The sequence below is a fragment of the Prionailurus bengalensis genome, chromosome A2, assembly GCF_016509475.1.
Source record: "Prionailurus bengalensis isolate Pbe53 chromosome A2, Fcat_Pben_1.1_paternal_pri, whole genome shotgun sequence".
Taxonomy (NCBI): Eukaryota; Metazoa; Chordata; class Mammalia; order Carnivora; family Felidae; genus Prionailurus; species Prionailurus bengalensis.
Window position 1 is genome coordinate 12,296,131 of NC_057348.1, and position 12,216 is coordinate 12,308,346.

The 12,216-nt window shown below is 57.5% G+C and overlaps 1 protein-coding gene across 1 annotated transcript; it reads left to right on the forward strand.

Moving 5' to 3' along the window:
- Positions 1-8,261: 8,261 nt before the first annotated feature.
- Positions 8,262-10,760, forward strand: KLF2 (Kruppel like factor 2). Its single transcript, XM_043590278.1, has 3 exons — positions 8,262-8,445; positions 8,630-9,467; positions 10,072-10,760. Exons 1-3 carry the CDS (start codon positions 8,371-8,373, stop codon positions 10,245-10,247), a joined length of 1,089 nt encoding a protein of 362 aa, XP_043446213.1. The 5' UTR covers positions 8,262-8,370; the 3' UTR covers positions 10,248-10,760.
- Positions 10,761-12,216: the final 1,456 nt, after the last annotated feature.

Consider the following 12,216-nt stretch of genomic DNA (forward strand, 5'->3'; position numbering starts at 1 on the left):
AGACTCTGGGGTCCAAAGGCAGTCCCGCTGGCTTCTCCCCGTGGAACCAGCTTCTCTAAGCTTCAGGCCAGACATTCAGTATTTTCTGCTTGCAGACCATCTATCTCATCCCGGACATAGTCTTAATATATCCACTACCGGGCATGGCTGCGTGCCAATAAAACATAGGTGCGGACACCTATGAAATTCAATTTTCGTAGGATGTTCACATACCATAAAATATCCTCTGTTTTCCCCCCCGCCATTCATAAATGTAAAAACCACGCTTAGCTATTAGCCCAGACAAAGCTGCTGTGGTCCCATAGTGTGTGATTCCGTGTATCCAAAACGTCCAGAAGAGAATAGCCACAGAGACAGCGAGCAGATTGGTGGTTGCCAGGGGCCGGGGTGGGGGTGGGGGGGGAGTGGCGGGGTGGGGAGTGGCTGCTCATGTGGATGGGGTTTCTTTTTGGGGTGATAGAAACGTTCCACAACCAGAGGTGATGGTTGTACAGCACTGTGAATGTCCTAAATGCCGCTGCGTTGTTCCCTTTAAAATGGTTAATTTTATATTACGCGAATTTCACCTTGATAAGAAAATTATATACACATGTATACGTGTGTATACTGAACATGCATATAATTAGCATACGCACAACATGCAAAGAATAATACTATGAATGTAGTTTTGATAAATATATATTATTTTTCGGGAGGGAGCGTGCGTGAGCACGTGCATGTGCAGGCGCACACGAGCGAGCGGGACAGGGGCAGACACAGAGAGAATCGTAAGCAGATGCACTCCACGCTGATATGGAGCCAGACGGGGGCTCGATCTCATGACTGTGAGATCCTGACCCGAGCCAAAATCGAGAGTCGGACGTCTAACCGACTGGAGTCACCCAGGCGCCCTGACATTTTGACTTTTTTTTTTTTTTTTTAAGCTGTAAGCCAGCGTGGGCCAGCCCTTGATTTGGACAAATAAATAAAAGCAACTACCAGCACTGGAAGGCCTCTTGCAGGAAAAGTCCTTTATATGCAATGTCTCTTATCTTCATCAATATGTGATGAGGCATTCTCATGTCCCTTTGATGGATGAGGGACTGAGGTTCAAAAAGAGAAAGCCATTCAGTCAAGGTCACTGAGATGCAGGTGCTGGGGCCAGGATCTGACCTAGGGTTCTGGCTGAGGCCCCCCCCCCCCGTTCCTTCCATCGCTCACCATGCTACACAGACCTTCTGTGAGGATTAAACAAGGAAACTACACGTAGGGGCGCCTGGGGGGCTCAGTCGGTTGAGCGGCCGACTTCGGCTCAGGTCATGATCTCGCGGTCCCTGGGTTCGAGCCCCGCGTCGGGCTCTGTGCTGACAGCTCGGAGCCTGGAGCCTGCTTCGGATTCTGGGTCTCCCTGTCTCTCTGCCCCTCCCCCACTCACGCTGTGTCTCTCTCTCTCTCCCTAAAAATGAATAAACATTAAAAACTTGAAAAAAGAAAACTACACGCAGTTCTTCAGTGTATCGCTTGGCATACAGTAGGTGCTTAATAAGCGTTGTTCCCTCCTCCTCTCCCGTCCTCTGTATCAACAAGACTAAGACCACTGTGGCCTGACTGGCAGGAAGACGATGCGGGATTCTCACAAAAGTCCATCGGTCATCAACCAAGTGAGAGTCAGCACCCCCCCCCCCCCACATACTCACTACTTAATTGTCCATAAGCACCAGGAAAGTTCCGGAGACAGTGAGGCAAATCGGAAAGCGCCCTTTCTTACTGGGCCTCGGCTCTGAGCACAGCAGCAGCAAAGTGCTGACCGGAGACAAGACACCCACTTGGAGGGGCATCCTTGCACACGTTACTCCCCACCCCCGAGAAATGCCACACTGCCATACATCTTTGCAACATGGGGAGCTGGGTTTGGCAACATGCCGCAGAAAGCTTGCGCAAACCCAGGCAGAAACACCCCAGCCGGCCCAGCTGGGAGTCATTGTCCAGTTGCTGCTGTCCAGCAGCTATAACTCCTCTAAAGCACTCATAGCTTGTCTTGAAAGCTCAGCTGTATTTTAGGTGACGTGTTTTCTGTAGAATTCCTAAGTACTTGTTCTTGGGAGTTGGGCCAAGTGCACACAATAGCTATTTGGGGCAGAACAGCTGGTAAAGGGAGAGGCAGTCTAGACTCCAGGAGAAAAGCAGAAGGAAGTAGAGGACACTGGAAGTGGTCAGGACGCAGTTAAAGGAGACTGGAAGCTCCCTGCGGGCAGAAAGGGGACGGGTAGTTCTTTAGCTTCCGCTCCCCGTCCGGCAGAGCATGGAGAGAGGGAGCTCAATCTTTATCCGTTGCTCAGACTAAAATCTTCTGATCTATAGGCTTCGTGAGCCCTTAAAGATAGATGGCAGGAGATGGTAAAAGCCAAGCAGCACACGCACCCTGCATACAAGCCTCTCACAGTTACAGACATCACCAATCAATCCCAGACAGACATCAGACATCACCAATCAATCACAGCACTGTTTCCGAGCACTGAGGCCAGGTACCGTCTCAGAATCTGTGCCCGCCCGGTGCTCAAAACAGTATCCATGGATGCGAGGGAAATGATCTGTCCCCACTCTGCCGGCCCCCGGCTTAGACTATTAATGTTGACTTGTTAGGAGAGGATGAGAGGCCTTGGCAAAGACATCAGAATGAGGGCATCACCATCAAGAGGCATAAAGCTCCCAACTCTGAGGGTGACAGCAAGGTACAGACACAGAGCCGGTCCCTACCCTTTTGGAACTTACCAGTGGCACTTAGGGAGAAGAGTGGTCATTTACTTAGCATTATCAGCTCACTTACCAGTCACATACCCTCTGTAGATGCCCCTTATCGTCCCCTACTTGCCAAGGAGAAGTCACCCAGCTGGAAAGAGGCAGCCCTGGGCACCTGTCTCCTTCTCCAACAGCATCATCACCTGAGACGTCACCGGGACACATTCACATGGGTATGCGCGGCCTGGATAGCAGGGCGATGGGACCGCAGCACGAGGGACGCCGTGCTCTGAGCCCCCCACTGCCGGTCCTCTCCCTCCGCCTGGGATCCCCGACCCAGCTCATCCACTCAGACAGCAGACACACTTGGGTGTCTACACACACCATCTCCCATGGCACAATGCAACCGAGGCCCAGAGAGGCTACACGACACGCCTAAGGTCACACAGGTAGAGTGGCAACCAAAGGCCACATTCTCTCCGTTCACCGGAGGCTCTGAGGGTGGGTACTGTTCACCAGGTGCTCTGCTGAAGTGTCTCACGCTGCCCTGGGAGGTCCTCCGTGGGTGGCCGGCATCCTCACATCAGGTTTCAACACCAGGCCCACAGCTGGGCCTGGGAGATGAATCAAGGGAGGCCCCTGCCTTTGGGGGGGGGGGCTCCCTGTCTGGAGAGGAAGCCAGGAAGGAGAACAGCTGCTTACATGGTGTCTGAGCTTCCTGGGGCTGCCGCAAAAAAAAAAAGAAAGAAACGAAAAGACACACACTGGGTGGCTTAATACAACAGAAATGCATTCTCTTACTGTTTGGGGGGCCAGAAGTCTGAAATTAAGGTGTTGACAGGGTGGGCTCCTTTCAATGATGTTCAGAGGCAGAATCCGTCCCAGGTTTCCAGGGGCTCCCAGCAGCCTTGGCTGGTAGCTGCATCGCTCGGATTTCTTCCCCCCCGCCTTCACGTGGCCATCTTCTCTGTGCCGGTGTCTCTGTGTCCTTTCTCGCACGAGGACGCTTATCCTTGGATTCAGGGCCCATCCTAACCCACGATGATCTCACCTCAAGACCCCTAATTACATCGGCGAAGACCCTCTTTCCGAACAGGGCCACGTTCGCAGGGACCGGGGGTTAGGACTTGGACGTATTCTTAGGGCCACATTCAAGCCACTCGCTATGGTGACAAGGAAGGTCCCAGGGGAAGGGCTGAGGAGGAGAAAGTGTGGACAGTCCCGCAGGAGCAGAGAGCCACCCACAGAAGTTCCTGTGGGGAGCCGCAGGAGATACCTCCACTCGCTTGCTTGCTCCACTCCGCCCGTTGAATGTTTATTGAGTGCCTACTGTGTGCTGGGCTGGGCTGGGCCTGGCCTAGAGAACACAATGGATCCGGTGTAGACCTGCTCCCTCCCCTTCCATTCAGTTCTCGCACTGCTTGTGGGAGTGACAGAAAAAAAAGCAAACAGTCGGATAAAAATGAGCAAAAGTAAAAACTGTTGTAAAACAAACCAAGGAGGCAGAGAAAGGAACTACACAGCATGGGTGGGTCAGCGGAGCCTGAAAAGCCCACACTCACACTGAAATGTACAGATGATGAACTCAGACGCCCTTTTCTTTTCTTTTTTAAAGTTTTTTTAATGTTTATTTATTTTTGAGAGACAGAGCGTGAGCAGGGGAAGGGCAGAGAGAGAGGGGGACACAGAATCGGAAGCAGGCTCCAGGCTCCGAGCTGTCAGCACAGAGCCCGACAGGGGGCTCGAACCCATGAGCCACAAGATCATGACCTGAGCTGAAGTTGGATGCTTAACCGACCGAGCCACCCAGGTGCCCCTCGGACATCCTTTTCCAGGACCAAATGGTCCTGGAACCACTGGGTATTCACATGCCAAAAAAAAAAATTTTTTTTTAACTCAAGACGGATCATTCACTTATGGGTAAAATGCAAAACTATAAACCTTCTAGATGATAACATAGGGGAAAATCAGGATGCCCTTGGGTTTGGCAATCTTCTAGATTTAAGACCCAAAGTACCATCCTGAAAGGAAACTATGATATGCTGGCCTTCCTTAAAACGAAAATTTTCTGCTCTGCAGAAGGCAGAGATTCTCTGCTAGAGATTCGAAAGACAAGCCACAGATTAGGAGAAAAACTTTACAAAACACCTGTCTGGTAAAGGACTGGTGTCCAAAGTATACAAACAACTCTTAAAACTCCATAAGAAAACAAACAGCCCGGTCAAAAACCGAGCCAAAGATCTGAGCAGATCCCTCACCGACGAAGATACACAGATGGGAGAGAAGCAAATGACAAGATGCTCCACATCAGATGGCATCGAGATACCGCGAATTAGAAACATCCATGAGATACCACCACAAACCTATTAGAAGGGCTGAAACACAGAACACCGACAGCACCAAGTGCTGGCAAGGATGCGGAGCAGTGGGAAGTCTCATTCATTCGCTGCTGGCGGGAATACAACTGGTGCTACCACTTTAGAAGACTGGGGGTCTTCTACAAAGCGGAACATAGTCCTAGCCTATGATCCATCAGTCGTGTCCCTAAGAGTTTACCCAACTAACTTGAAAACGTGCCCGTGTGCAAAGTTGCACGTGAATGTTTACAGTAGCCGTATTCAACATAGATTCGATCTAGCACATGCATCGCCAAAAACTGGAAGCAATCCAGACGTCCCTCAATGGGTAAATGGATACACTGTGGTCCCTCTGTCCATATCGCCGAGTATGATTCAGCAACGACAACAAAAAGAAACGAGTTCTCAAACCACAAAAAGACGAGGAGGAATCTTAGACGCGCACTGCAGAGTGAAAAGAAGCCAGGCTGAAAAAACTACCTACTGTATGAGCTACAAGTATAGGGATTCTGGAAAAGCCAAACTATGGGACCTAACCAGGGATTCGGGAGGAGGGAGACAGGGAGAGGTGGATGGAGCCCAGGGGACTTTTAAGGCAGCAAAACCATTCTGTATGATGGCGTAAGTGTGGACACACGACGTGCATTTGCCAAAACCCAGAAAGTGGAAAACAGCCAGAGTTTACCCCCGACTGTCAACTGTGGACTTCAGTTAACGAGGATGCATCCATACTGGCGCATCAATGGTAACAAATGTATCGCGTGAGGGCAGGTGTAAGTGACAGGAGAAACGGTTAACCGGGAGGGGGCGTATATGGGAACCCTGTATACTTACTGTCCATGTTTTCTGTAAACCTAACAGCACCCTACAAAAGTCAAGCTCACCAGTTAAGGAGATGGGAAGGGGAGATGAGCCCGAGCCAAGCAAGTGGAAAGCGAGGGGAAGAAACTCTTGGCAGAGGTCACAGCAAGTACAAAGCCCTGGAGGGGGGCATGTGCTTGTGTGTTCCAGGACCCGCAAGGAATCCGAGAAGGAAGGGAGAAGGACGAGCTGGAGGGGGCCGGAGGGGCTGCCAGAGGCTGAGGCGGAGGGCCAGAGAATCATACTCCTTGGGGACCAAATTTGATTCCCTCAATCTTTCCCTGATTATCATATGGGGAAACTGAGGCCCAGATAAAGGCAATGAGAAAAACATACAGGTGGCTCATCTAGCCAGAACCTGCGGAGAGCTCACGGGACATCATCAATTCCACACGTCCACACCAAGAGAAGCGTGACTCTTCCAATACTGCTGTGCGGTAAGGTACCATTACGATCCGCTTCACAGACGAGGAAGCAAGCCCAGAGAGGCAAAGCCACTTGCCCAAGGTCACACAGCCAGTGGTCAGTGGCTGAGGCTGACGCTGAACCATCACAGCGGCAGCTGCAAGAAGCATGTGCGAGGTCAACTTGGAGTCTCCAGAAGCCCAGGGAAGCCGCACTAGGGATCCCTGCCCCCTCCAGCAACGGTGCCTGGCACTGAAACACCTCTGGATCCCCATCGCCTGGCAAATAGGGCTTATGTTTGCTGAATCTACAGGCGGGTGAATCACAGTGAGGTGACGCACTTCTGAGGTTCCTTCCCGCTGGGGAGGGGCCAGGATTGTGGACCCCATGCCCGTGTGTGGTGCCAAGGCCACTCACAGGCAGTGCCCCTGGGCTGTGGTGGTCCAGCTGCTGTCAGTGACCAAGCCGTCCTGGCCCCAGAGTTTTCCAGGTCCGGAGCTGCCTGTATCCCTCGCCACCTGGCCATGAGACTGGGGCTGGCCATGAACGCCTCCCGGTCTGGAACAAAGGTTCTGGAGTCAGGAGACCAGGGCTGGCTGTCTCCCGACTGGCTCCGGGTTACACCAGGAGATGCTCTCCCGCTGGCACTCGAGTGGCTCCCCCTTTCTCCAGGTCCTGACTCACACAGCACCTCACGGGTGAGGTTCAAAATTTCACCATCCTCTCTCTCCCCCTCACACTCACTCACTTCCTATCCCCCCTCCCTGCTGTATTCCATCCCCTGAGCTATGTTTCCAAAAGGCTCATATTCCCAACATGCTTGTTCATTTTATAGCCCCCAGTGGAAGCCCCCCGAGGGCAGGGGGGTTTGCCTGCCTGTTGGCTGCTGTGCTCCCAGTGCTCACTCAGGGCCAGCGCACAGCAACAACGGAGCCAGTCCCTTGCAGCCAGGGCTGTGGCGTGGGGGACCCAGCTGGTGTATTCGAGATGCCCACCCGACAGTCCTGTTCCCTGTCCCGTGCCACCACCGCTCACTCCCGCCCAGGGCTGGGTCTGTGTTGGGGGAAGAGACTGTCGTCCCCAGCCTCTTCACTTACGCAAGTCAGTAAAGGCACTAGGCCTCCCAGCCTCTGGAGAACCGCCAGCCTCTCCCCGAGCCCCCCAAGCCTCAGTTTCCCTGGAGGGCTTCCTTGAGGGAGGGCGTCTCAAAGACTTAACATTTGTTGATGTCATCGTGCAAGGTTTTTTGCAGAGTGATGGGCATAACAGTGGGTCGGGCTTAGTGGGTCCCCAGGAAATGAGAGGCTGAGCGTCCCCACCCATCGTGAATCCTGGGGACCCCAATCCCCCATCCATCAGGGTTCCCAGGAACCTCACGCCAAGGCCCTGGGACACAGTCTCCCCATCCATCTAGGATTCTGGGGACCCCTCGGAAGCTGTGGGCCAATCTCTCCAGCGATCAGGGGCTCTGGGAACCCCTCCGAGGCGTTGGGGACCATTCTCCCCATCCATTCGGGGAACCCGGGAGGCCCCGGGACCCAGTGTTCGACTCAGAGCGCCGGGTCCCGGATGCCGCCTCCGCTCCAGGTCTTGCCAGTCCCCGAGCAGGCGGGAGCCCACGGGGCACCCCGGGGATCCCTGGGCGTCACGCTGCTGTTGTGGAGCGCGTGTTGACGCGTCGCCGGGGAGACGGGCGGGGGCGGGCCCGGGAGGGGGGCGCGGCCTGGCGGTGCGCAAGGGGCCGGCCCGGCTGCGCAGAGCCCTGGCGGCCGCAGTGGCCACGGCCGCCGCCGCCCGCCGGCTTATATACCGCGGCTAAATTTAGGCTGCGCCCGGAGCTCGTCCCCATCCGGGACGCGTTTCCGCCGCCGCCGCCTTGGCCCGGCCCCCGTGAGCGCCGCGCCTATAAGGCTTGGGCGGGCCCGGCCGCGGGCCGCAGAGCGTCCCCGCCCGCCCGCGCCCCGACCAGCCCGGCTCCGGGCAGCCAGTCACCGGTGTCCCAAACCCGCGTCGGCCCCGGGTCCCAGCCATGGCGCTGAGCGAGCCCATCCTGCCGTCCTTCTCCACTTTCGCCAGTCCGTGCCGCGAGCGTGGCCTGCAGGAGGTGAGGGCGGCAGGGACCTCGGGGGCGGCCGGGGCCGCGGGGCGGCGGGGGCGGCTGGCTCAGGGTAGTGAAACGCGGGCTGCGGGGACCGCGGGCTCAGGGCCGTAGAACGCAGGCGGCGGGCGGAGATCCCCGGGCCCCGTCGCGCGCTCACGCCCGCGCCCTGTCTCCCCGTCACCCGCAGCGCTGGCCGCGCGCAGAGCCCGAGGCGGGCGGCACCGACGACGACCTCAACAGCGTGCTGGACTTCATCCTGTCCATGGGGCTGGACGGCCTTGGCGCCGAGGCGGCCCCCGAGCCGCCGCCGCCGCCGCCGCCGCCGCCCCCGCCGCCTGCGTTCTACTACCCGGAGCCCAGCGCGCCGCCGCCCTACAGCGCCCCTGCGGGCGGCCTGGTGTCCGAGCTGCTGCGGCCCGAGCTGGACGTGCCGCCGGGGCCCGCGCTGCACGGCCGCTTCCTGCTGGCGCCACCCGGCCGCCTAGTGAAGGCCGAGCCCCCCGAGGCGGACGGCGGCGGCGGCTACGGCTGCGCGCCCGGCCTGACCCGCGGGCCGCGGGGCCTCAAGCGCGAGGGCGCCCCGGGCCCGGCGGCTGCGTGCATGAGAGGCCCCGGGGGCCGCCCCCCGCCGCCGCCCGACACGCCGCCGCTCAGCCCCGACGGCCCCGCGCGCCTGCCCGCGCCCGGTCCGCGCGCCCCCTTCCCGCCGCCCTTCGGCGGCCCCGGCTTCGGAGCGCCCGGGCCCGGCCTGCATTACGCGCCGCCCGCGCCCGCCGCCTTCGGTCTCTTCGACGACGCGGCCGCCGCCGCCGCCGCCGCCGCCGCTCTGGGCTTGGCGCCGCCCGCCGCCCGAGGTCTCCTCACGCCTCCCGCGTCCCCGCTGGAGCTGCTGGAAGCCAAGCCCAAGCGCGGCCGCCGCTCCTGGCCGCGCAAGCGCACCGCCACGCACACCTGCAGCTACGCGGGCTGCGGCAAGACCTACACCAAGAGCTCGCACCTCAAGGCGCACTTGCGCACGCACACAGGTGAGCGACGCGCGCAGGCCGGGGTTGGTGGCCGGGGGCTCTGCGCTAGTGGCGCGCGCTGAGGAACACCCCCCTCCCCCCACCCCCCGAGAGGGCGTGGCCCAGGAGATTGGGAAGGGGGTCTCAAGTTTAGGACTCCCTGGAGGCGTGGCTTAAGAGGTTGGGGAGCGGGCGCGCGCTTAGGAACCTTCGAGGGACTCTGAGAATGTTGCGGGAGGGACGCACGCTTAGGACCCTCCTGGGAGCGTGGCTCGGGGCTTTGGGAAGAGGGTGCACGCGCTTAGGAATCCTAGGGGGACGATGGGTCTCAGAACGTTGGGGAAGAGGATGCCAGCCTAGGACCCCTCTGGGGGCGCGGACAGTACGCACTTTGGGCTCCCCGGGGGCGGGAATCAGGAGGCCCGAGAGCCAGGGGTGAGTGCCTAGGATCCCTAGAGGTCCAAAACGTAGGTCCCCCGGCGGCTTCAGGGGGCTGGTTACAGGGGTAGGTTGCGCGCGCCCGAGTGGCCACTGTCGCGGGGAGGGTGTGCGTAGCGGGGCCGCAGGCGGGGCGGAGCAGTCCCTGGGAAGCAAACTGAGGCCCGCTCTCGCCCCCTCTCTGCAGGCGAGAAGCCCTATCACTGCAACTGGGACGGCTGCGGCTGGAAGTTCGCGCGCTCAGATGAACTCACGCGCCACTACCGCAAGCACACGGGCCACCGGCCCTTCCAGTGCCACCTGTGCGACCGTGCCTTCTCGCGCTCCGACCACCTGGCGCTGCACATGAAGCGGCACATGTAGCCTGGACGCCCCTCCGCCTCCCCCCGCCCCCCACCGCGCGCGGCCGTGGCGGGTCCCACGCGCCGGGTGCGGCCCCCTCCCAAACTGTGACTGGTATTTATTGGGCCCAGAGGACCGGGCTGGGCACAGCGTGGCCATCGAGGGGGCTCCCCCCCCCCCACGACGACGATGACGCCCCGGCCCCCATCAGAGACTGAAGGCCCGGTGAGAGAAGACCACGATCCTTCTTGACGAGTTTTGTTTTCAAAATGGTGCAATAATTAAGTGTCGTCTTCCCCGCCACCGGGTCTACACTAGAGGATCGAGGCTTGATGCCTTGTGAGAAATGCCGCCTTAATTTGTACTGTCTTCGACATTTTTTTTTTATAATATTGTACATAGTGACTGTGACAGATATTGTATTACTGTAAATAGGGAGACAGGTGAGCATTTTGGCTCCCTGGTTCATTTTTATAAGACTTTTGTTGTTGTTTTTTAATTAAAAAAAAAAAGTTTTGCATCTTTGGAAAAAAATCACAGCTCTGGTCTGGCTGCTTGGAAGCTGGGGTGTAGGGTGGGACTCGGGGAACCTGCAGCTTTGATGGAAGGCGGGCTGGCAGAGGTGGGGGGGGGAGAGTGCCTCCCACCCCAGCCAGCACCCTGGGTTGTCAGCTGCAGCACCCAGCTGCCAGGAACCGTGGGGTTTTCTATAAATTTAAACACTACATTTTAAGACTGAGGGAGAGTTATTTTAAGGTTGTTCCCTGAGCCATAAATTGCCTCCTTTTCCCCAGAGCTGGGGAAAGTGCTGGTCTCACTGACGTGGCCTCCTCTGGGCTGAAAAAAGACTTACCTCTTTCTGGAAGCTTCTGAGGTTTTAGCCAAACTTCTGGAGTGTGCAAGCTAACCCATCCCCTGCCCACCCCCCACCAACCTGCCTCCACCCAACACACACACACCTCTTTTTTTTTTTTTAAGGGAAAAAATGCTGAATTTCTGACCCGCTTTGCCGTTTACTACTCTCGCCTTTCAGCAGGATGTTTTAAAGGGTGAGTCCCCCATCCTGTTAGAAAAAAATGAAATCCATGTTTGAGGGCTCTGTATGGTGGGCGCTCTTTCCCAGAGGAGGAAACTGAGGCCCAGAGAGGTAGCTAGGGAGTGGTGGCATTAGGGTGCCTAACCTGGTCTGTCTGCCTCCTGAGGGTCCCCGAACTCCTCTAGAAGGGGCGAGGGGCTTTCTGCAGCAACCCATCTGGTGGGTTATGAGACCCTCCCCGGCGCGTGCCCTGGTGTGAAGGAATCGCATCAGAGCCCCTGCTTTGGTGACTGAAGCTGGCCACTGCAGAGACCCTCCTCCTAAACCCCAAACGTCTCCGTCCGGGCGAGGAGGTGCCTGTCTCCGGCAGGCGGGCTCTCCCTCACCTTCCCCCTTCTCGGGGGGCCCCCGGGTGGGTCACCATGGCTACCAACCATTGCACAAGTTGTTTCCAGAAAGTGAAAATAGCTTGTAAGCAGCACCTATTTTAAAACACTCTCGCCCCATTGCGACAGAGGCTGGGATTTCCTCCCTCCCTCCCTCCATCCCCCCCTCCCCAAGGCAGTCCTGGAAACAGCTGAGAGCGTTTGGTAATCCACAAAAAGCAGAAATGGGAGATGGCAATCTGATTCATCTTTCTCGAGTAAATAGCCGGGGCCCAGTTCCGCCGGCGATGAAGCGCGCGTGAGTGTGTGAGCCTCCTGTACTGTTCCAGAGCGGAGCAGTGGCCCCCTCGACCTGTGGAAACGATCTTCTTTGCTCACCGCTGGTTCCGGAGGCACTGGGTGGGGGGAAGGCGCAGAACAAAGACTCACAAGAAATTTAAAATAGCTCTTTGTAGGGTCTGCAGACTTTCCTGTTGAGTTGAAGCTAGCAGGTAAAGCCATTTTTCTTGCTCGCTCAAAAACACCTCCCAGGTTTCCCCCGGAGGCCTCTGAGTCCAAAGAGACGGCA